At 37.7% G+C, this 23,853-nt stretch overlaps 1 protein-coding gene across 1 annotated transcript in view; it reads right to left on the reverse strand.

Annotated features, from left to right (window-relative positions):
* Window positions 1-6,580: 6,580 nt before the first annotated feature.
* Window positions 6,581-23,853, reverse strand: part of LOC127644779 (disks large-associated protein 1-like) — a 182,859-nt gene continuing 165,586 nt past the window's right edge. The window contains exons 7-13 of the mRNA XM_052128158.1: window positions 15,393-15,787; window positions 13,451-13,530; window positions 11,779-12,197; window positions 9,214-9,305; window positions 8,406-8,558; window positions 8,353-8,355; window positions 6,581-7,714 (exon numbers count right to left, since the gene is read on the reverse strand). Of these exons, the coding sequence (XP_051984118.1) occupies window positions 7,499-7,714; window positions 8,353-8,355; window positions 8,406-8,558; window positions 9,214-9,305; window positions 11,779-12,197; window positions 13,451-13,530; window positions 15,393-15,787 (1,358 nt within the window). The 3' untranslated portion in view covers window positions 6,581-7,498. The remainder of the gene's footprint in view (window positions 7,715-8,352; window positions 8,356-8,405; window positions 8,559-9,213; window positions 9,306-11,778; window positions 12,198-13,450; window positions 13,531-15,392; window positions 15,788-23,853) is intronic.

Consider the following 23,853-nt stretch of genomic DNA (forward strand, 5'->3'; position numbering starts at 1 on the left):
ACAAGTGGCACCTGAGCGCCCACCGGTTGTTCTGCAAAGCGAGTCATTCAACAATTAAGCACAGACAGGACCGTGACCGTCACCTTTGCGCTATCAATTAACAAATGTCACATATCTCAGCGGCCGTGGCTGCTGCAGACCTTGGGCTTGCATGGGAATAGCAACACATGGGTTTTCTGAACAGACATAATAATAACAATAATAATTATAAAAATAATAATAATATGTTCGAGTTGTTTTAGAAAACGTGGATTAATGAGAGGAAATGTTTAATTCCTTAGTGGAGAATTACGGACAATCCAACCTGATCTCACAGAAATACGTGAAATGAACACGAGCCCTTAACCTCGATTTACGTGATGGTGTCACGTAAGTGTGTAAAATTACGTGTCGGTATCACGAAAACAACACCCATACAAAGTCAATGGGGCTCATTTGTCGTGGTGGACACACGGATTCCCTGGTTCAATAACGTCACACAGTTGGCGGAGATCAGGTTGGATAATCTGTGTAATCTCTAGTGTCAAACAGGATTAGAGGAAGGATTAGATAAAAGAGCAGATTAAATGATCAATCAATGACAATAATTGGTTGGATTAACAAAGTAATGAGGTCTTGCCAGTGCAAAGGTAATCTATAAATGCTACCCCCATATAGCCAATAGTTGTTGAAACATTAGCCACATAATGTGAGTGGTATTAGTACTAGTGTGTGTTGGGGGTTGGATAATGTAAAACGATAAAAGGCCTCACACTTTGTTGAGGCGCCTGTCAAGTGACTTTCATTCTTCGTACACTTTACATTTATTGACCTGGTATTCAAAAAGGCTGACTGGTAGACATCCATTGAATACAGAAGCCATGCGTTTTCACGGCCTCTCTGAAGGGTCATAGATGGTAAGAAGCGCAAGCTGCAGAACACTGGGGATGCCTGGGAATCCAGCCACATGTGCCAGAGCAACAGGAGCAGCAACAGCGCACTGAGCGCTCGTACTCCAGCTTGCCAGACAAATTAGAACGCCAGTCGTGGTGCGTGGAGAGAGATTCCTTCATTCAGAACAATGGACAAATAAAGTGCTCTTTCTTAAATGTCACATCAACACGTTTCATCGGGGATATATTGTTCCGCAACGTCTAAGAAAGGCACTGGTTTATCCAAGCAATATCAGCAAGGTATTCTTCTAATATCAGCAGGAAATAAAATAAATAAAATAATAATAAATGCGTCAGATTTAGAGAGTCTCAGTGTATTCACTGTATAACTCATTAATTGAATAACATAGTTGTGGCTACTTAAATATTTAGTTAACTTCAATTAAACCCATTAAATCACGACTCATATCTGATCCTGATTAACAGCATCGGTTTCATTAATCTGGGACTATAGGGCATGTAGCGACAGTAAGCGATAAAGTCCTACGATTTTGTAATAATCCTCTCAAATGCGTAAACAGCGCCTATAAAAAGTGTTATGGTTATTATTACGTTTATCCTCCCGGAGATTAAGAAGATTATTGATTTAGGACATCCTAGACTAATTGATTTTTCCTGTGTTAATCTGAGAATATGACTGCCCGCAGGCTGTGTCAGATTAGTGAGGTGTTTTCCTCAGTGGCGTCCAGCAAATAAAACCTTTTGGGAAGGGGAACGCGGGGGGTGAATGTTCTTCCACATCGGGAGCCCTTATATGGTCATAGCAATGAATGAGTAGCCCACTATTCCTATCTCCATTCAATATGAACTTCCGTTAGGGGTTGTTTTAAGAATCTCAATAAAACTGACAAGTTTAAAAATGTCAAGTTACTAAACTAATCTTAAAAAAAAAAAAAAAAAAAAGAAGAAGAAGAAGAATCTGAGTCAAAATGTTTCTTATGTTATAACATCTTCATATGATGCTGAAATAAAAGCCATAATTAGGGAAAGTGATAACAGTGGCATAGTAAATGAGTAAAGTGGTTCTAGACCATTTTCAAAGAAATATTTAAGCCCCCACCCCATGTAGTCTAATATACTGTATTTCCTCATGGTACTTCAGCTGTAATGATGACAAGCTTGTTTTCAAACTTTTATATTAACAGATATTTCGAGTGTCAATAGACAAATATTAATCAAGTTTTGAAGAACTGCATGTTCTTCAATAAAAACAAGAGTTGTTGAATTAAAGGATTAGTTCACCCAAAAATGAAAATTCTATCATCATTTACTCACCTTCATGCCACCCCAGATGCATAACATTTTTAGAAGAACATCTCAGCTCTGTTGGTCCTTGCAATGCAAATTAATAGTGACTAAAACTCAGAAGGTCTAAAAAGGACATATAGGCAGCATAAAAGTAATCCATATGACTCCAGTGGATAAATCAATGTTTTCTGAAGTGATGTGATAGGTGTGGGTGAGAAAAAGATCATTATCATTATAATCTACACTTTCATGTTCACTTCAACATTTTGATGTGGAAGTGACTTTCACTTTTACATTCTGCCAGCTACTGTTGGGTCTGGTCAAAGGTGGATATTTATAGTAAAATAGGACTTACATTTTTATCTGTTTCTAACCCACACCTATTATATTATTTCTGAAGGAATTGATTTACTTTGTTCATGCTTTTATTATGCTTCCTTTAAGTCCTTTTGTCCTTTATGTTCTTCACTTCATCACTATTCACTTGCATTGTGAGGACCAACAGCGATGAGATATTCCTCAGAAATCTTCGGGGGTTTTTTCTGCAGAAGAAAGAAAGACATACAAATCTGGGATGACATGAGGGTGAGTAAATAAATTAATTTACATTTTTGAGTAAACTGTTCCTTTAAAACAAGAAATATAATGTCAGATTGTACTTTTCTAAAATTTTGTAACATTTTTAATTAAATTATTAGAACTTTCCCAAAAAATGTCATGCAACTTGAGTCTCTTTCTGTTTACCAAGTAGACTACTGAAATGTTAACTTCATGTAATTCAATTTTAACTTCATTATAACTTTAAAAAAATACTTGTAACATTACAATTACTTGTAATTTTCATTGTAACCTGTAATGTTAACATCACCTTTTTTAAGAGCCCTTCACATATGTTTTACCATCTGTTACTGTAAAATCAATGACTCTTTTCTGCTGGTTTGTTGAAAGAATAAACATGGCATCTGATGGAGCATGTGAAAGTACTAATTACTTTTTAAATGTAATAGTTTCAATAGTTTTGTTTTATTTCCAAACTTATGACTAAATGTTTAGGGAGAAATAAGTAATGTAGTTTTTAAATATTTGCTTAGTTATGTTTAAAGCTCACTTTTAGATCATTAGACATGACGGTGCCTTGTAAAGCTATCTGAATGCAAATTGCAGCCTGTGAAGTCATCGATTAACAAAAAATAATGAAAGGATATTTTTATATCTCATGTTTGTTATCCTCATCTGTGACGAGTCTGCATATTGATGGGAGGTTGAACAGCTGGCTGTCTGGTGTGGTCACAATAACCTTGAGTTGAACACGCTCAAAACAGTGATGATGATAGTGGACTTCAGGAGAAATCCTGGGCTCTACCATCTCTTAGGACCTGAAGTGGGACATCCAAACACTCCATTGTGAAGAAGGCTTAGCAGAGGTTGTACGTCCTTTGCCAGCTGAGGAAGTTTAACCTACCACAGGAGCTGCTGACACAATTCTACTCAGCCGTCATTGAGTCTGTCCTGTGCACATCTATAACTGTCTGGGGTTTTGTTCAGCCACCAAATCAGACAGAAGGAAACTACAATGGACAGTCAGAACTGCTGAGAGAATTACTGGTGCCCTCTGCCCACCCTCCAAGACTTGTACGTATACAGAGTGAGGAAACGTGCAGGTAGTCACTGTGGACCCCACACACCCTGCCCATTCCCTCTTTGAACGGTTGCCCTCTGGCCAGCGCTACAGAACACCAGGACATCCAGGCACAAAAACAGTTTTTACCCACAGGCTATTTTCCACATGAACAATTAAACTGCCTTCAGGACTCCCCCAAAGTGCAATAATGAAAATAAATATCTCATATACATATGTAAATTCACAAATTTAATTAAATACCTGTACATATCCCTACCTTGCACATACATTACCACTTGCACATGTACATATGCCATTCTGTTATATGTTCTATTATGTGTATGTCTATTTATACTCTTACCTTGTTTTATGTTCTGTGTGCACTTGTTTCTCCAATCACCAAAAAAAAAATTATAATAATCCTTGGGTACGTGGGAACACTTGGCAAAAAAGCTCATTCTGATTCTGACTGTCACCTTGTCTTTCTTACATCTCTTAAATAAGAAAGTAGTCAGTGCAGTTCACCTGTGCATATCTGGCCCATCTGTGGCCCCTCTTATCATTTGTCAATAAATTGTTTACATACATGTTGTAATACATCTATAGACAAAAAGATTACATAATTTATTCTGTTCATTGTATGTATGCACATATAATGTTTATACATACAGTACAACATATTCACAATATGAGGGTGGCATGACAGATCACTAAACTGAATCAAAACCATATAAAATAAATCCTAAATAGATAGACAAACAAATAAGTACATAAATAAATAGTAGTAGATATCTATTAGTACTCATATTGTGTCTGCATGCTTACAAGAACATCCTCAATATTGTTTTATTGTACAAACAATATAGACTAAAATAAGAACAAGGGGCTTTGATACAGTACACAAATAAATGAGGCTACTTGACTTCATCCAACAGAAAGATTCAAAGATTGTGTTAACCAATGAAATTAGGAAGCACTTTTATAGACCCACACATACGTGCACACAGGCTCACACACACAAACCACACATACCTATTCACCATAAAGATACATACATTCTGTAGAACACACACCTGTGTGCACTTAACACGCAAAAACGCTCACAAATACACGCATAGAACATCACCACTGGGAGACCCTGAATTGCTGCACTCACTTTTCCTGTCTTTCTTTGTCTTTTCCTGAGAGTTTAATGCTAGTTTAGCTCACCTGACATGACTGATCAGGCAGAGTCACATGGTTCTCTCAGTCACAGCCCCTTTGAGCACAAAGCTTACAAAAAAACTTACCCCTGTGCCCAAACACAGTATTAAAACACACATTAAATTAAGTCACCAAAATTGCTACTGGAAAGACATAATCGTGAATAATGATGAAAAGCTTGCATTTCATTAGAACTCTCTTCTAGTGTAATTTGTTTGCAGTCATCTCATTGAATTACAACTACTTGTCTACATAAAATCCACAGAAGGCCCCAAATCCATATTAGAAAAATTACTAGTATGTTTATTTGTATATTACACACTAAATAATATAATGTGCCTAATTGTTGTGGTTTCAAAATAATAATTGTTCAAGAGCGGCCATTGATAAGCATTCACAATCGCAAGCATCAGAGTGAAACGAAACAGAAATGGCTACAATATAGTGAAGGCATTTTTCATTAGCACTAAATAATTATATATATATATATATATATATATATATATATATATATATATATATATATATATATATATATATATATATATATATTTAATATCTTTACATTTATGTAGTGTAACATTGTTAGAATTTTGAGTATTGCTTTTAGCGGCCATATTTTCCAATTTAATAAAAAGGAGAGAAAGAGAGGAAGCAGAGATGGGAGAAAAAAAAACATAGCAAGCATTTATGCTCTACTGAAGAAAACAAAAAAGCTAAAAGACAGACTAACAATGATGCAAACAGGATACTTATATCACAACTGGTAAGAGGGACTGAGATAGAGACGGTTTACTTCTGAAGAGTACCTACTTCACATGGCTAAGAACATAATTCACTATGATCACATCTCTTCAGATTGTTAGTTTAAGACAACGTGTGAAAGAAAGACAGATGGGAAAGTCTGTGGTGAAGCAAAACATTAAACCTGCTATAGCATTCCTTCAACCCTTAAGGTAAAAGGCATAAGATCGATTATATTACAAACACCCAGCCCATTCTGATAAGAGTGAATATGTTCATTTATTATATGTCAGTGTCGAACTGATAAATGTTAAAAGTATATACGTGTATATGCCCATGTTTATCTACATGGTGAATTAAGGTCAATCTTAAAGAGGTAAGTACTTTATGTACGAATGTGCATGTGTGTATAACGGTCTTTAAATGTATGTTTGTTTGGCACTTTCCACAAATAGGCTACAAAATATAACCTGTGACTCCAAAAAAATATTTTCTTTAGCAAATGGTCAATGAAATGGATGCATCACCCTCAGAAATTGTTGATCGTCAAGCTCAGTAGGTTAAACATAATATTATATGAGTATTTGTTTTTTCCATTATTATTATTATTATTATTTTTTGCAACCGTTAACAAACTTTGGGTGTCGAAATAATGTTTCAGTGAATTTTAAAACCCTGTTTTTTGTGGTTTCGTAATTTTCGAGCAATAAACCTTAAATAAACATCAAAATCAAATTGACAAAATAAAAAAAATATTACAACTACTATACGATAATACTACGATAATAATAACAATAAAATTATAAATTAGCAATAATGCGAATTGGTAACAGTGTTGCAAATTTAGCCTTACTAAGCTAAATCAATCTATTCACTTTATTGATAAACTTTTAGTTTCCAAATATTCAAGATATTTGATATTTTTTCTGATCATGCTGATCTTTATAAATGCAGCCAACATACAATATCATTGAATAAATTATTAAATAAATAACAATAAATTATATTTTTTTACTTCTCTTTCTGCAATGTGGTAGACATGGTCCAAACAATGCTGCTTCTTGGGTGTAACAAATGTAATATTGTTTTTGTAACAGCAACAATGCAGTAACATGGTTGCAAGCAAAAATGTGGAATCCAGGTGATTATTGCATTCTTGGTCATTAATACTACTAACTAAACAAGGCTTTTAAAAAAAACTAATTAAATAGAATACAAGTTAAATAGATTGTCAAAATTATGACACGGTTACAATTGTAACTGTTGGATACAGTCTAGATATTTTAGATAATAGTTCATCTAATATATCTAATAGTTCTAACAACAAAAACATGGGATTTGTGTCTCTAATGCTCAAAAAAAGTAATGGTACACAAAAGTATTCAAAAGTATCCATATTCGTGGAGTGTGCCGTTTACAGACAAACTACATATTAAATATTAATAATATAAATTAACTGGGCTCCAAATGGTGTGTATGTGCCTATGTTTGATCTAGTTATGGCTTGGGGTCATGGAATATGATTTATGTCTACGTTGGAAGTCTTTTTCTCTTTTAATGAAAGGTCAAATTACTACTACTACTACTATTACTACTACTATTACTACTACTACTACTACTGTGCTTTCATGGTGCTGGTGTAGTTGCTCCTAATATACAGTGATCTTAGCATTAGGCAAACACAATTCTGTGTGATGTGCTCTGCTCACTTGAGCATTTGTGTGTGAGTGTGTATTTGTGTTTGGTAGTTTCATAGTCTGGTCTGTGCCTCAGGTATATAGATCTCGATGCTGTCTGCGCTCTCTGTGGCTGAGTTCTGCCGCACCGAAGCAGCTCGCTTGGCCGCCATCAAACGCTTGCGTGCCTCTTGACGCTGCTTCTCGGTGCTCTCCAGCGAGCGGTCTCTGGCCAATGGAGGGTGGCCTTTCGGGGGTTTCTTTGGCACTGGGGGAGGCAGCCTTCTCTCCTGAACAGGGGACGACAAACAGTCAGTTAGCCACCACAGCGGGCGGAGAAAGAGGAGCAGAGACAGCAGTATGGCACACCTGCACACAGACTGCACAAAGGCCAGCCGCGGTTAGCACCAAAGAGCAGTGCTAATGCTTCCGCGGCCGACTGCGTGCAGTAAGAGAGCGGCTCGGCGGGGGTGAGAGATTGGGGGCCGACGCCCCCATGGTGCGTGCCAGATGGAATGACTTCTGAAAACAGCTCACTGTCAAACAAACAAACAAAACAAACATGGAGAGGATGTCAGGAAATTAAGAGTGAGTGAAAAAAACATTTACAGTCTACATGATTAACAGCACATTAGACCAACAGACCAACAGCAGTACAATACATGAGGCACAGGGCCGCAAGAGCAACACTTTAGGGGGCAAATTCACAACCTTTAGCTGTTTCTGGAGGACTAACAGATGAGGCAAGATTGATGAGCTCTCGACACAGTGATATTCTGTTAATGTCACATTCTATGGATTTTGAAAGTTCTGTGTGTTGCCAGTCCCCACCACTGAAAGCATAATATCACACTACAAAAGCAACAGATCATGCACATGAATGGGGAATTTTACTCTTCTATTGGGCATCTGGTATGCCTGCACTTACATTCTTCATATCTTAATGACTCAAGCCATAATGATTCTGCAAGTTTGTTGTACCTTTCTCTCAGGGGGGTCGAGGGGCCTCCAGTTGTTGGCTTTGAGTTGGTGCAGCTCATCAAACTTGAGGCTGATATTCTCAATGGAGAGCTGGAGCATGTCCCAGAACCCTGCCAGATCCTGAGCCACTGGCCTTGGGTGAGCATTTGGGTTCTGTTGAGTCGAAACGTGTAATAGAGAAAAAGTGGAAGAGAGAAGAATTATACTAATCATCTTGTAATGTATGTGCTAAATTTGTACTATCCTAAACATCCAAAAAGGCCTTGATATATGTGATATTGACAGTTTAATACCCATTCAATTCAAAGGATACAGATCCTGTATTCTCCTGATCATTTTATGCCAATGACTTTGATGCTATGATCATTTTGTTTTGGAATTTTCAGCCTTTCAGTCATCATTTGTTTACTCTGTCATTTAACTCTATAAAACATGGTGTTAACTGTGGGAGGATGATACTACAGACGATTTCTTCTCATAAGCCAGTTTTCAACAGTGTTGGCCTGTTAAAAAGTTCAGCATCCTCACCCAGCTTCACCAGAAATACAATTGTTATACTGTTGCACAACCTAGAACAGCACGGAACCAGCACTAACTAACATAAACCAGCCTGGACCAGCATGATACTTCATACTGATCTAAGCTGTTTCAACAGGGTGGTGTGTCCTTGTTTGTCAATATTGTTGTTGTACCAAGGTGAAAATCACCCACATTTCCTTTCCTTTCCAGAGATCCTCAGCCCCAAAAATATGTTTCTGTCAGAAAAATGTTTAGTACTTTTACTGTTAAAATTGTTAGCAGTACTCACCAGATTCTCTTCACACAGCTCCCTGAACTGCTGGAACTTCTGAGACATAAGCAGCTGTGCACTTCCCACTGAACTGCGGATCTTTCCCAAGACTGAACAGCACACACACACACAAACAGACACGTGAGCATAATATACACTCATCACAACACACTGCAATAGTGGGGAGCACTGGAGATGAAGAATCCTACTCCTTTTGCCACTTGATATTCTTAAAAACAAATAATATGATAAAGTATGACTATTAGAGTTATGTTGACTGAAATGATTTCTAAAACATTTCCCATTAAAGTAAAACTGCAGTTTTGTGTCTTTTACTCCATGTCTGTTAGATTTGAGGTCATCTATATGCTATGCTAAATGCTGACACATTCACTTAGCAGATAAACACATTTAAAATGTACAATCGTTCTCTTGTGGGAATACAGACCAAAAATATTGGCTGCATTCATGCATACTGTACTCACTAAATTTGGTCCAATCAAATGGTTTCTAGAATAAGAATGTCCCTCCCCCGAATACCACTTATTTCAGATTGGCAATACCAAATAGAAAATCATGGTTCACAACTCTCTCGTAAACAGACTGTTTGCTATTTAAAAAAGGGGCAAGCCCTTTGATATTTCCCGTCTCAACACCCATCTTCAATTGAAACTGTTTCAATAGAAAATTTGTCAACACAGGAAAGAAAACTGTGCTTGTCACAGATTTAAGGGAAATAAATTGATATCTAAGATGTCCAGCAGGGGGCAGAAGACATTTTAAAGATGATCATGGGCAAGAAACGACTAGCATACTTTTTAAGACTGGTTGACCAGTAGAAGTCAGAATGCCTCTTTATTTGATCTCTTTATGAGATTAGGGACCCTTTTCACATTTCTGAGTTTGGAAAGCGGTAGTAAACTATAGCCAGCTAAACTTATACACTCACCTAAAGGATTATTAGGAACACCATACTAATACTGTGTTTGACCCCCTTTCGCCTTCAGAACTGCCTTAATTCTACGTGGCATTGATTCAACAAGGTGCTGAAAGCATTCTTTAGAAATGTTGGCCCATATTGATAGGATAGCATCTTGCAGTTGATGGAGATTTGTGGGATGCACATCCAGGGCACGAAGCTCCCGTTCCACCACATCCCAAAGATGCTCTATTGGGTTGAGATCTGGTGACTGTGGGGGCCATTTTAGTGCAGTGAACTCATTGTCATGTTCAAGAAACCAATTTGAAATGATTCGAGCTTTGTGACATGGTGCATTATCCTGCTGGAAGTAGCCATCAGAGGATGGGTACATGGTGGCCATAAAGGGATGGACATGGTCAGAAACAATGCTCAGGTAGGCCGTGGCATTTAAACGATGCCCAATTGGCACTAAGGGGCTTAAAGTGTGCCAAGAAAACATCCCCCACACCATTACACCACCACCACCACCAGCCTGCACAGTGGTAACAAGGCATGATGGATCCATGTTCTCATTCTGTTTACGCCAAATTCTGACTCTACCATCTGAATGTCTCAACAGAAATCGAGACTCATCAGACCAGGCAACATTTTTCCAGTCTTCAACTGTCCAATTTTGGTGAGCTCTTGCAAATTATAGCCTCTTTTTCCTAATTGTAGTGGAGATGAATGGTACCCGGTGGGGTCTTCTGCTGTTGTAGCCCATCCGCCTCAAGGTAGTGCGTGTTGTGGCTTCACAAATGCTTTGCTGCATACCTCGGTTGTAACGAGTGGTTATTTCAGGCAAAGTTGCTCTTCTATCAGCTTGAATCAGTCGGCCCATTCTCCTCTGACCTCTAGCATCAACAAGGCATTTTTGCCCACAGGACTGCCGCATACTGGATGTTTTTCCCTTTTCACACCATTCTTTGTAAATCCTAGAAATGGTTTTGCGTGAAAATCCCAGTAACTGAGCAGATTGTGAAATACTCAGACCGGCCCATCTGGCACCAACAACCATGCCACGCTTAAAATTGCTTAAATCACCTTTCTTTCCCATTCTGACATTCAGTTTGGAGTTCAGGAGATTGTCTTGACCAGGACCACACCCCTAAATGCATTGAAGCAACTGCCATCTGATTGGTTGATTAGATAATTGCATTAATGAGAAATTGAACAGGTGTTCCTAATAATCCTTTAGGTGAGTGTATAGCAGAGAATGAAACATTTGAAAAAAATAAAAAAATAAGCAAATATTATTTTTGCATTCCCATTTGCTTAAATAGCGAAAAGAAAAATTCCAGTATTGTTTCCACAACTTTTCAAAACAGTAAAATATTAGAGAGAGATGAATTACAACAATGCCAATTTACAGTCACTCAGTCAGCAGCTGTATTTGATGCCCTCGCTGCAGTGTTGACTAGTTTTTAATTAATTAATTCTAGGGTAATTAAAAAAAATTATGCCATAAATATATTCAAAATTATAAATATATAAATGAAAATATAAAAAGTTTGTTAGATTTACATGGCTAAATAAGCTGGAAGCATGTCATCAGTCTGTAAAATGTGTCCATTGCAGTTTGTATGCTGTACGGCAGCATTATGGTTAAATCAGTCACTCACTGTCATCAGGTAGCCTATTTTCCCTCTCATCCTGCTCCATCTGCTTGCACCAGCCCTCCATGCGCTCTGTCTCTGCCTGCAGCAGCTTGAGGAACCAGCGGCCATCACGCTGGCACACTGAGTGGCCCACGACCTCCAAGGGGTCTTCCGTCACGCTGTCGATCCACGGGTCAGGTGGGGGCAGGATGGAGGGGTCAAACCCAACATCCTCAAAATCATCTGATGTGCAGGCATGGTAGTGGTTCCCTGAGCCCTGGATGCTGACGGTGGAAGTGGCGGCATCGCGTGAGTACTGCCGTGACAAACAGCCTGAAGAGGGGAAATCTGTGACAGGAGAATCAGCTGGCGTATAGTCTGGAGTGTCCAGATCAGCCTGTACTGCTGCTGTTACACTGTTAGAGCGCTTGAACCGCCGGTGACTGAGAGAAAAATAGAGAAGGAAGAAAGGAAGGAAAAATAAACATTAGGGGTGACAATAGCAGTGAAAACAGGGAAGATCTTAACTGCTAATTTTCTATAATACGAAACACCAGAATGCAAGAGGAGAAACAAGGCAGAGTTCTGAAGACTGTTCTTCTGTAAAACAAAACAAATAATGTGACACTTGTGCCATAAACAACAGCCACAGGCTCAAAACATTAGCTGACTTGCTGTTTGCTAACTGCATGAGCCATTGTCTACATAGACCACATTTGCACCTCTTAAGTAATTGCTCTGAAATGCTCTTCCAAGGCATGAACTTCATTGACAGCCACTTATACACCACACAAACAGTGGCAAGCGACCTACACAACTTATTTACCACACACTGTTGGTGTATAATCTAAAATAATAAAAAAGCACACATGAATATTAAATAAAATAAAATATGATATTATATTTTATAGATGGAACTATTTCCAATCAAAATGACTGAATGTGGATGCAACTGTTATCCTAACACTGTTGCTTTATCAAGACACATAGAGTATAGTGTAACCACAGATTTGGGCCAAAATAGGCATTTTTAGCATAATCTATTGTCTTCCATTTGAGACAACTTTTAGATGCCTTAAATACTGTCTAGCTAGGCAGTTTTGAGACAAAGCCATAGCATGTCAGCTTTAGAAAACTAGGATAATCCTGTCTCTGCTCCACAAGTTCAGTAAAGTGAAAGTGTCTCTTTAATACAGAGTTTCTCAATCCTGGATTTAATGCACTCTCTCATCATATGCAGAATGATATGCAACCTCTGTAGAGGACCAACAATAATTTTCAGAAAGAAACAATATGAAGTTCTATACACTGACTGCACTAATCAAACTGATATTTTATTTAATGCACATGAATCATACACATTTCATTCATAGTCAATAATATAAGATGAAATGGAACCAAGCGAAAGTAATGGAAGCTAAAAAGCAGGTGAGGGTGATTTGTAATTGTGCTTTATGGTGTCTGGAAATGTTTATATGCAGGTTGAGCAAGTCAACAAATGACCAATCACTGGTCCATGGTGTCAAACATAAACAACACTGCATTCACAGTGTGGAACAGATGTGTCAGATAATTACCATGCAAAACCATACTAATACAGGAGGCCAAATCAAAAGCTTTCCAAGCCAGAGTGAGTTGGGCTCACATGAAGCAGCAGTTTCGAACAGCACACAAGCACACATGGATCTTGACTTACCCATGCTCCTCTTCAACCTGAATTCCCACTGACTGAAACTTGGACTGGTCCTCTAGTTCCTGGTCATCAGGCCCATCCACCTGTTTAAAAATTACATTATAAACCAGCAACTTCCATACTGATACTAAAGTCTGAGGCCACACTGAAAATCTTTTTTATTATTATTATTATTATTATTTTTAAACCTTAAAGGTGCAATATGTAACAATTTTCATGTAATATTCACCTTTTTTGCCAATGTGTGAATGGCTTGTAATGTAAAAAATAATGCATAACGCAAAAAATTTGCCCTTCCCAGACTTCCTAGGTTGTTTATTAAAGCCTGTAGACTGATTTATATGGGAAGGTAGCGGGTCGCTTTTGCCGGGAAAATCCAAAGGATGTGACGTTTATGCACGGTCATGAGAGCCTTGCCTGAGTGCTTCCACTATTCAACAGTGACAACAAACTGCAACACTAGGTAACGTTATCTTAGAGATGGAATCCAGCAAATATCCATCTCCCCGCACAACACCGACCCCTACACAAACTGAGAATAAAAAAAAAAAAACATTTATCTACTGAATCCTGTCTAGCTAAGCGGTAATGTGATCGTGGTCAAGCGAAAACTAGAGTGAACATCGGCAGGGCATTTGATTCCTGGTGGGACCTTCGTTTGGTTTTGGGGATCAAAACCGACCCTGAATTGGCGTTCTTCTTATTGGACAGTTAAGCTTACATAACTACAAAGCATGTGAAATATAGTGCTATAGTGATTGGTTTGTATAATTTTAGCTAACTTGATTTTGCCTGCTAACGCTGATGAATTGCAATCTACCTTGCTTCGTAACATTCAAATAATTTCAACAATCTTCTCTTTATCCTAAAAGTCAGGAATACAAGATAAATGTAAGCAAATACACTGGTTTCTTATTCGTAGTACAAAATATGACATACAAAACATACAACAGTAAACTGTCAGGTATGGTTCGGTAGTATGTAACTGTATGTGTGTATCAGTATGCTATGTTAGCTGAGAAGTAGTTTTAGTTAGTCTCAAAGTTTGTAGTAAAACAATCATAACTGTAATTTCAATTATGCTACCTCATCTGTCAGCATGATGCCGGTGAGTCACATTCAGCCTCTTTGTACATTATGTCATTGTTTTGGTAGATGCTCGCTCGCTCATGTCCCTATGGAGTGTGTGCACGAGCATGAGCAACAGGTAGCTGGCTGCAGTTCACTTAAGCCACAGGTGTCATTAATAATATACTGCACCTTTAAAATGAATGACTAATGTCAACAGATTACATAGTATGTTAAGAAATGTGTAAGATTTGCTTAATTACTAATGCAATGTAATGACACTCCTTACATACACAGCAATACCCTGATAACTAATAAATAAAAAAGAATTTTACTCAAGAAAACCAACAACATGGGGAACCTGTGTGTACATGAGATTTGCAATAATTAGATTAACCTGTTTTTGTCAAAACGTGAACAATATGTGCACAACACTTGCGCACATTGGATACATTTGTAAGAACGCTGGTAAAGGTGTTTACATGCAATGTAAAATCGGGTAATGAGCAAAAATCTGTGTGCTGATCGATTTACACAAGATGTTCTTTGGAACATTCTCAGATTATGCTGGGTAACATGGACAATCAGATTTTGCACAAATTTGCTTGGTGCATGCTGTCATTAAAGCAAAAGGGCACCATAGCATATGCTTTGAAAAAATACTGAATTTGATCATTTCCATGTAATTTTTCACTCATTTTTTATGTTAATAATATTGCTTCAAATATAATATGTAATACTATAAGATAAAAACATTTGTATAGAATCAGGAAAAATAAGTATTTTCATGAGGGGTCTCTTTTGGACTCCTTTGTTTATGTGCTTTCTGGCATAACATCTCAAAGAGTAACTTGAAAGCTTCCTGTATCTCACTCACCTGGATGCCAATAGAAAGGCATCTGCCCTTCCTGAGCACATCCCTACGGACGTCATCCATGGCAGTTATGGCTATGGGTACTGGCAGTGGCAGGGGAGAGGGGCTGGTGCTAACTGTAACGGTGCTGTTACTGACGTGCTGGCTGGCTGGGCCGTGGATCTGAGCATTGGCCGCCTCGATGGCTGCCGTCAGGGCTTTCATGCTGTCAATACTCTCAGTGGAATTGCTGAGACCGGAATGGAGGACTGGCTCACCCCGCATACTGGGACATTCCATGTAAGCATCCTGCGCAGACTCAGTGCTGCTCTGGGCTGTGATAGAGATGAAGGGCTTGGTGGAGGTGCGGGGAGGGACTGGAGGAGGAGTCTTTTTGTAAGTGGTGATGCAAGACGATACTGAAAGTAGAAAAGTACAGTAAACTATTGGAGGATATACAGGACTGTTTTCACATTGTATTTGAAATTGTGTTTTCTATTTGTGATGCATGAATTTTGACATAATCCAAATGCAATTGCAAATTTCACTTTACCGTTTGCATTTTCATTTACACAAACAAATGTCTGCCAAATTTCAATTGGTTGTTTTTTCAATGTTTTCGAGTTATGACCCTATCATAATGAAAAAGCAACATTAATTTCCCCATTGCTATATAATTTCCTCAACATCCCGTATGGAGCCTACAAAAATGTTAATGGAATCGCAATTACCTTTGCACTTGCATTTCCTATGCCTTACACAAACACATGTCAATCAATTTTGGGGGTGGGAGTTTATACTGTGGGGCATGTTTGCAATTAGAAGTGAAGTGACATCACTTTTAGAAGGGGTGTGCAGTCACATGAGTGCTTCAAGTTTAAAGGAGCAATATGTAACATTCACATCAAGCGTTTAAAATTGGTACTGCAGTCTAAATTCAAAATATTGGAGAGTTGTCTCCCCCCCTCGTCCCCAAACTCAAAGCTCACACGGGTTGCCAGGTTGAGGACACACAACAGGAATGAGTAAACTGACAATGGCAAGTGATGAACCTTACATTGTAAGTTGATCAGCTAATGTATATGTTTGCAATATTTTTATAGTTTGCAAATTATAAACTATGGAGGCCCAAACCTGCATAAATAATAAATGAATAAATGTAATAATAAAAAAAATAAAGGAATAAATGTCTTGATAAAACAAATATAATTAGTTTTTAATTAAATTGAATCCTGAATTTATTATTGTATGACTTTATTCCTTTATTATGTTCTATATTTATTTTTAACTTTATTTTTATTCTTTTTAACTTTTAATTATTTATTCATTTATTTTGCATATTTTTTTTATTTATGTGTTTATTTTTTATATTTATTTATTCCCACATATATTCATTTCCATATTTATAAATTACCATACATATTTATTTATTTATACATGTATTTATTTTTACTTTTCTGTCTGTAACATGGAAATGAGGGAGCGGTCCTTGCGGAGCTCCAGTGCATCATTGGATGAGAGCTCAATAGTATTATCGGAAGCAGATGGACGTCCCACCTTAGCACACTTTAACTGGCACTGATTTTGAATATGCAGGGAAACATTTTGCAGAGAGTTTAACAATCCAGGATGTGCTACAACATTCATACCGGCATACAGCTCTCCTAAAACATCAATAAGCACCTCTACTCTAAATGAAACAGTCATTTGATGCGCGGTTATCGACTTCATTCGCAAGTTGCGCAACTCTATTGATATATGTGAAGCTTCAGCTATAGATTTTTTTTATTGCAAATGTATACATACATAAACGATCAGGGAAATGAAGCATGGTTGTATCTTTTACAATGAACAATCATAACAACAGAAAACAATATTATGGATTTGCAGACATCAAATTATGAAGTTATGCAGAAAAAAAAAAAGGACAAGGTTAAATCATATCATTTATGAAACTTGCTCATTTTGTGGTTTTGTTGAAGAAACAGCTCCCCATTTATTTTGTGATTGTAGTATAACCAATAAATCTTGGATTGACTTAAGCTCTTATGTTTTTAGCCCCACAAATAGCTATAGTTTACACAATATGGCTATGACCTTACATCACATCAAAACAAGTCAAGAGTAATCGAGCACACGCTTCAATCTACAATAAGACAATGGTAAGCAGGACCCGCCCACATAATTATCATATAAGAGACACAGAAATGTAAGAATAAATACAAAAATAAATAAATGTGGGAATGTTTAAATATAGAAATAAATACATGTGGGAATAAATAAATATAAAAATAAATGAATGCATAACTATATAATAATAAAAACAAAAACAAATGAAAGAATAAAAAATGTTTTAAAGAATAAAAATAAAAATAGAAAATAATAAAGGAAAAAAAGTCATACAAAAATAAATTCAGGAATAACTTTCATTAAAAACTAATTATATTTGTTTTATCAAGACATTTATTCCTTTATTTATTTTCTTATTATTACATTTATTTATGTATGTTTTGTCCTCCATAATAAACTAGCTCATTTGGATGTTTTATAAATGTCAATGTTAGTCAAGGGCGGACTGGCCATCGGGAGAACCGGGACTTTTCCCGGTGGGCTGGCCACTATAAGCTGAAATGGGCCACCGTGTTTTGCAGAACGGTACACAAAACCGTGATATGCAGAAGGGGGCAGCGATATGCAGAACAGGACACGGACCCCCCGCTCAACAACAGTTGGGCCAGATTCTATGTAAAATCCCGGGCTGATTTCTCTTCCCAGTCCACTCCTGATGTCTTCTTGGCCGTCGACAGCAAGGCAGCAGGTGCTCTAAAATGTGGTCGACTGTGACTGGCATCACTACCAATTACAAACACGATCCACAGTACAAATTCCCACTACCAAATCTGACTGACAGGTGTAAGGCATAGGAAATGCGAGTGTGATTGTGATTCTATTTGAATTTTGGCAGGCTCCATACGGGACATTGAGTAAATGAAATGGCAAAAGGTGTAATTAATATTGCTTTTTCAATATGATAGGGTCATAACTTGTAAGACAGGAAATGCAAATGCAAATGGACTTTCCTTTTCCAATTGAAATTTGGCAGACTTTGTATGATTGTGTAAATGAAAATGCAAACAGTAATATGCAATTTGCAACTGCATTTGGATTGTGTCACAATTTATATGTCCACAAATAGAAAATGCGATTGCAAGTAAAAGTTGAAAATAGTCCTGAACCCCCTCCCCCATAGGAAACAGTCATTAACCTTTAATTATTTATTTAACACAGGGTTTCCCAATCTTTTTTAGTTTTGTTAGCTGAGCTAAGGCCAAAATTATTGAACTGAAGTACCCACTGATATTTTAAAGCTAATCAATCAATAAACAGTGAACTTCACAATGTCTTTGCGTTATTATTCGGAAATACGTTTGGAAACTAATTTAATCATCTTTATAATATCATGCTAGTGTTCTATTTAGATAGGTCTAACTTTATTCATGTTTTATAAGTGATACATTTTCATGCATTAACTTTAATTCAGCATCACAAATTGAACAAATCCCATGCAGTTCCATTGCAAACCCCCAGTTGTAAGCAGATGCTTTTATCCATTGCAATAAATAAGAATTTTAAGGATGCAAACAGCTCAGTCAAGGATGGAAACAGCTAGGAGGAAATTTGAGGGGAAATGTCTTTTTTAAAGTGGGATATTTAATAATATGGTAAATGGTCTGCACTTATATAGCGCCTTTTTTAACCTTAAAGATTACCAAAGCACTTTACACTGTGTCCCATTCACCCATTCACACAGCCCTGTATCAGATGGCAGCTCCCCACTGAATATAGAGTCAGTCTGGGATTACAAGAGACCGAAGCAATTGAGACCACCGAAATAGAAGAAATGTGGCAAATTCTCCAAGAAGCTTGGAATATCCTATCTACCAACCACCAAGAAAAACTGTGTCCAGGTGTACCTAGGAGAATTGATGCCGTTTTGAAAGCAAAGATGGTCACACCAAATATTGATATAGCTTTATTCTGTATTTACTGGACTTTGTATGACGTTAATTGATAAAAATATAAACTATTTATGGCATTATTTTTGAAGACATCCTCACTATGCAACACAAATGTCTAAAACCTTTGCACAGTACCACACACACACACACACACACACACACACACACACACACACACACACACACACACACACACACACACACACACACACACACACACACACCTGACGGGTGAAGTGAATAACATTTATTTTCTTATTACAGTGGCACCTGTCAAGGGGTGGTATATATTAGGCAGCAGGTGAACAGTCAGTTCTTGAATTTCATATGTTGGAAACAGGAAAAATGGGCAAGAGTAAGGATCTGAGCGACTTTGACAAGGGCAAAAATTGTGATGGCTAGACAACTGGACCAGAGCATTTCCAAAACGATAGGTCTTGTTGGGTGTTCCGGTATGCAGTGGTTATTACCTACCACAATTGGTTAAAGGAAGCACATCAGGTGAACAGGCAACAGGTTCATGGCTGCCCAAGGCTCATTTATGCATGTGGTGAGTGAAAGCTAGCCTGTCTGGTCCAATCGCACAGAAGAGCTACTGTAGCACAAATTGCTGAAAAACGTATTTCTTGCCATGACAGAAAGGTGAACACACAGTGTATTGCAGCTTGCTGCGTATGGGGCTGTGTAGCTACAGTCCAGTCTGAATGCCCATGCTGACCCCGGTCCACCACTGAAAGCACTTACAATGGGCATGTTAGTGTTAGAACTGAACCTTGGAGCAATGGAGGAAAGTAGCTTGGTCTGATAAATCATGTTTTCTTTTAGATCATGTGGATGGCCGGGTGCGTGTGCATCGCTTGCCTGGGGAAGAGATGGCATCAGGATGCACCATTGGAAGAAAGCAGGCCGGCTGTGGCAGTGTGACGCTCTGGGCAATGTTCTGCTGGGAAACCCTGGGTCCTGGATGTTACTTTGACATGTACCACCTACCTAAAGATTGTTGCAGACCACATACACCCCTTCATGGCAACAGTATTTTATGATGGCAGTGGCTTCTTTTAATGCGCTCTAATAGACATTCACTGAATTAATGGGAAAAATATATATTTTAGTTTAATACAGTAAAGAAATTCACTGCAAAAAATAATATTGATATCAAGTTTCTCTTGTTTTCGAATAACATTGTCTAAAAAAACACAATACATTTACTTGAGAAGCAAAATATAATATTTTTAGACTTGCTTTAAGAGAATGTATCTTATATAGTGTATTTTGTATATACGCAAGTGTATTTTTCACTTGGTTATACTTCTGCAGTAAAGACAAAATATACTTATATTCAAGATCTATTCTCTGAAAGCAAGTCTAAATATCTTATATGCTGCTTCTCAGGCGAATGCATCTTTTTTAAATGATTTTTAGAATATTTGTATTTTTAATATTATATTCAACATTCTTAGATAATATTTGTTACTTCTGCAGTATACGTGCTAAAGAAAATGTACATTGTTTTAAAGGAGTTTTAGATATTTATATTGGAAAACAAGCCAAAACAAAATAAAATCAAAAATGTATTTTGTTGCAATGTATAATGGTGTGAATACTACCCTCTCTCACCTTTCTTGTCACTTCAATCCATCTTTAACAAACTAAAAACAAACTCCCTCTTATTAATAAAGCTGCAATATTGCCAATTTTCTTCACAATAAGAAATGCATAGTGACATTTATTATGATCCAATAAGTCACAAGCCATCACGTTCTAATCTAGCTGCATTATGCATGTGAGCTCAAGGGACTAGCGTTCCCGTGACAGAGTGTGCATCAGCCGGGTGCAGTTTCAATCTCTCCCCCTTAGATCGGGACATTTGCGCAACTCATAGAAGAGGCGCTGATCGCACAGAGAAATGCCAGTTTCGGAGTTTGAAGTTATTTACATGATCATCTGCTGCTGTACAATTTGAACTTTAATAAATATAAAATGCAATAAATATAACTACATTTAAGATGTAATGCCTGGGTGTTTCCTTTAAAGAGCTCCTGCTCCGCTTATTCCACAACAACGCTTTCATATTTGCAATCTACATCACCTGAAGCTGTTTGGAATGTTTAGAGTGCATCTGCACTGTGAGCTGTGTAATTCTTCCTCTCCTCAGTCAGACGCGAACCGCTGTGCTACTCTCGCGCATCATCATTAGAGTTTAAAGTGATCTCATGTTACATTAAATGAGATCAAATAACTATTCGACAATGAACATTTTTACAGACAATTTTTTATTGTCGACATTATCGATAATGTCAACAAATTGTTTCAACCCTAGATCCATGGAGGCCTATATATATATATATATATATATATATATATATATATATATATATATATATATATATATATATATATACACACACACACGGCCAAAAGTTTGGAATAATGAACAGATTTTGCTGTTTCGGAAGGAAATTGGTAATTTAATTCACCAAAGTGGCATTCAACTGATAACAAAGATAGTCAGGACATTACTGATGTAAAAAAAAAAAACCCAGCACCATCACTATTTGAAAAAAGTAATTGTAAAGGATCTACGGGTTCAGGTATGGAAAAGGAGGAGACGGGGAGCAGTGACAAGCTTCAGGTAGCTTTTATTCTCTCTCTTTCTAGTTCGTTTGAGTGCCGCCTTCTCAGGGCTTTCGTATTCCTCAGTTCAAAGCAACAAAAAGTTGCATAGTTTTTCGAACACTTCAGCTCCACAACAATAATAATGATGATTGATTATTATTATTATTATTATTATTATTATTATTATTATTATTATTATTAAGCACAGGGCACAATTCAATAGGGCCAGTCACTGCGCTCTGGTGCCGTCCTCTGCCTTCCTCTGGCGTTTGGCTGTTTTAAAGCATCTCTTCACTATCAATGTAATGAGAAACAGCTGTTAGAAATGATGTCAATCAGCTTGATGAGCCACACCACTCCATCTCTCCCATAGACAGACACACGACCACGACCCATCACCACAGTCATTTTTTTATCAAATCGAAACAGGCCCCGTTTCCAGCAGCCATCACTCCAACACCTTATCTTAAGAGTATCATGATAAATTGGTACTAAAAAATCAATTGCCATTTATATCAAACATAGTTGAAAGCTATTTGGTTCATTAAATGAAGCTTAACATTGTCTTTGTGTTTGTTTTTGAGTTGCCACAGTGTGCAATAGACTGTCAAATATTAAGATCAATGTTAGGTCAAAAATTGCAAAAAAGAAACAGCTTTCTCAAGAAACTCATCAGTCAATCATTGTTTTGAGAAAAGGCGGCTATACAATGCTTAAAATTGCCAAAAAGATTTCATACAAAGGTGCACAGTGCATCCGGAAAGTATTCACAGTGCTGCACTTTTTCCACATTTTGTTATGTTACAGCCTTATTCCAAAATGGATTAAATTCATTATTTTCCTCAAAATTCTACAAACAATACCCCATAATGACAATGTGAAAGAAGATTTATTGAAATATTTGCAAATTTATTAAAAATAAAAAATGAAAAATATAATGTATACATAAGTATTCACAGCCTTTGTTATGACACTCAAAATTGAGCTCAGGTGCATCCTGTTTCCACTGATCATCCTTGAGATGTTTCTACAACTTGATTGGAGTCCAACTGTGGTAAATTCAGTTGATTGGAAATGATTTGGAAAGGCACACACCTGTCTATATAAGGTCCCACAGTTAACAGTACATGTCAGAGCACAGACCAAGCCTTGAAGTCCAAGGAATTATCTGAAGACCTCCGAGACAGGATTGTATCGAGGCACAGATCTAGGAAAGGGTACAGAAAAATTTCTGCAGCATTGAAGTTCCCAATGAGCACAGTGGCCTCCATCATCCATAAATGGAAGAAGTTTGGAACCACCAGGACTCTTCCTTGAGCTGGCCGCCTGGCCAAACTGAGCAATCGGGGGAGAAGAGCCTTAGTCAGGGAGGTGACCAAGAAACCGATGGTCACTCTGACAGAGCTCCAGTGTTTCTCTGTGGAGAGAAGAGTACCTTCCAGAAGAACAACCATCTCTGCAGCACTCCACCAATCAGGCCTGTATGGTAGAGTGGCCAGACGGAAGCCACTCCTCTGTAAAAGGCACATGACAGTCTGCCTGGAGTTTGCCAAAAGGCACCTGAAGGACTCTCAGACCATGAGAAACAAAATTCTCTGGTCTGATGAAACAAATATTGAACTCTTTGGCCTGAATGGCAAGTGTCAATTCTTGAGGAAACCAGGCACCGCTCATCACCTGGCCAATACCATCCCTACAGCGAAGCATGGTGGTGGCAGCATCATGCTGCGGGGATGTTTTTCTGCGGCAGGAACTGGGAGACTAGTCAGGACCGAGGGAAAAATGAATTCAGCAATGTACAGAGACAACCTTGATGAAAACCTGCTCCAGAGCAATCTGGACCTCAGACT

This window comes from Xyrauchen texanus, chromosome 6 (genome assembly GCF_025860055.1).
Source record: "Xyrauchen texanus isolate HMW12.3.18 chromosome 6, RBS_HiC_50CHRs, whole genome shotgun sequence".
Lineage (NCBI taxonomy): Eukaryota > Metazoa > Chordata > Actinopteri > Cypriniformes > Catostomidae > Xyrauchen > Xyrauchen texanus.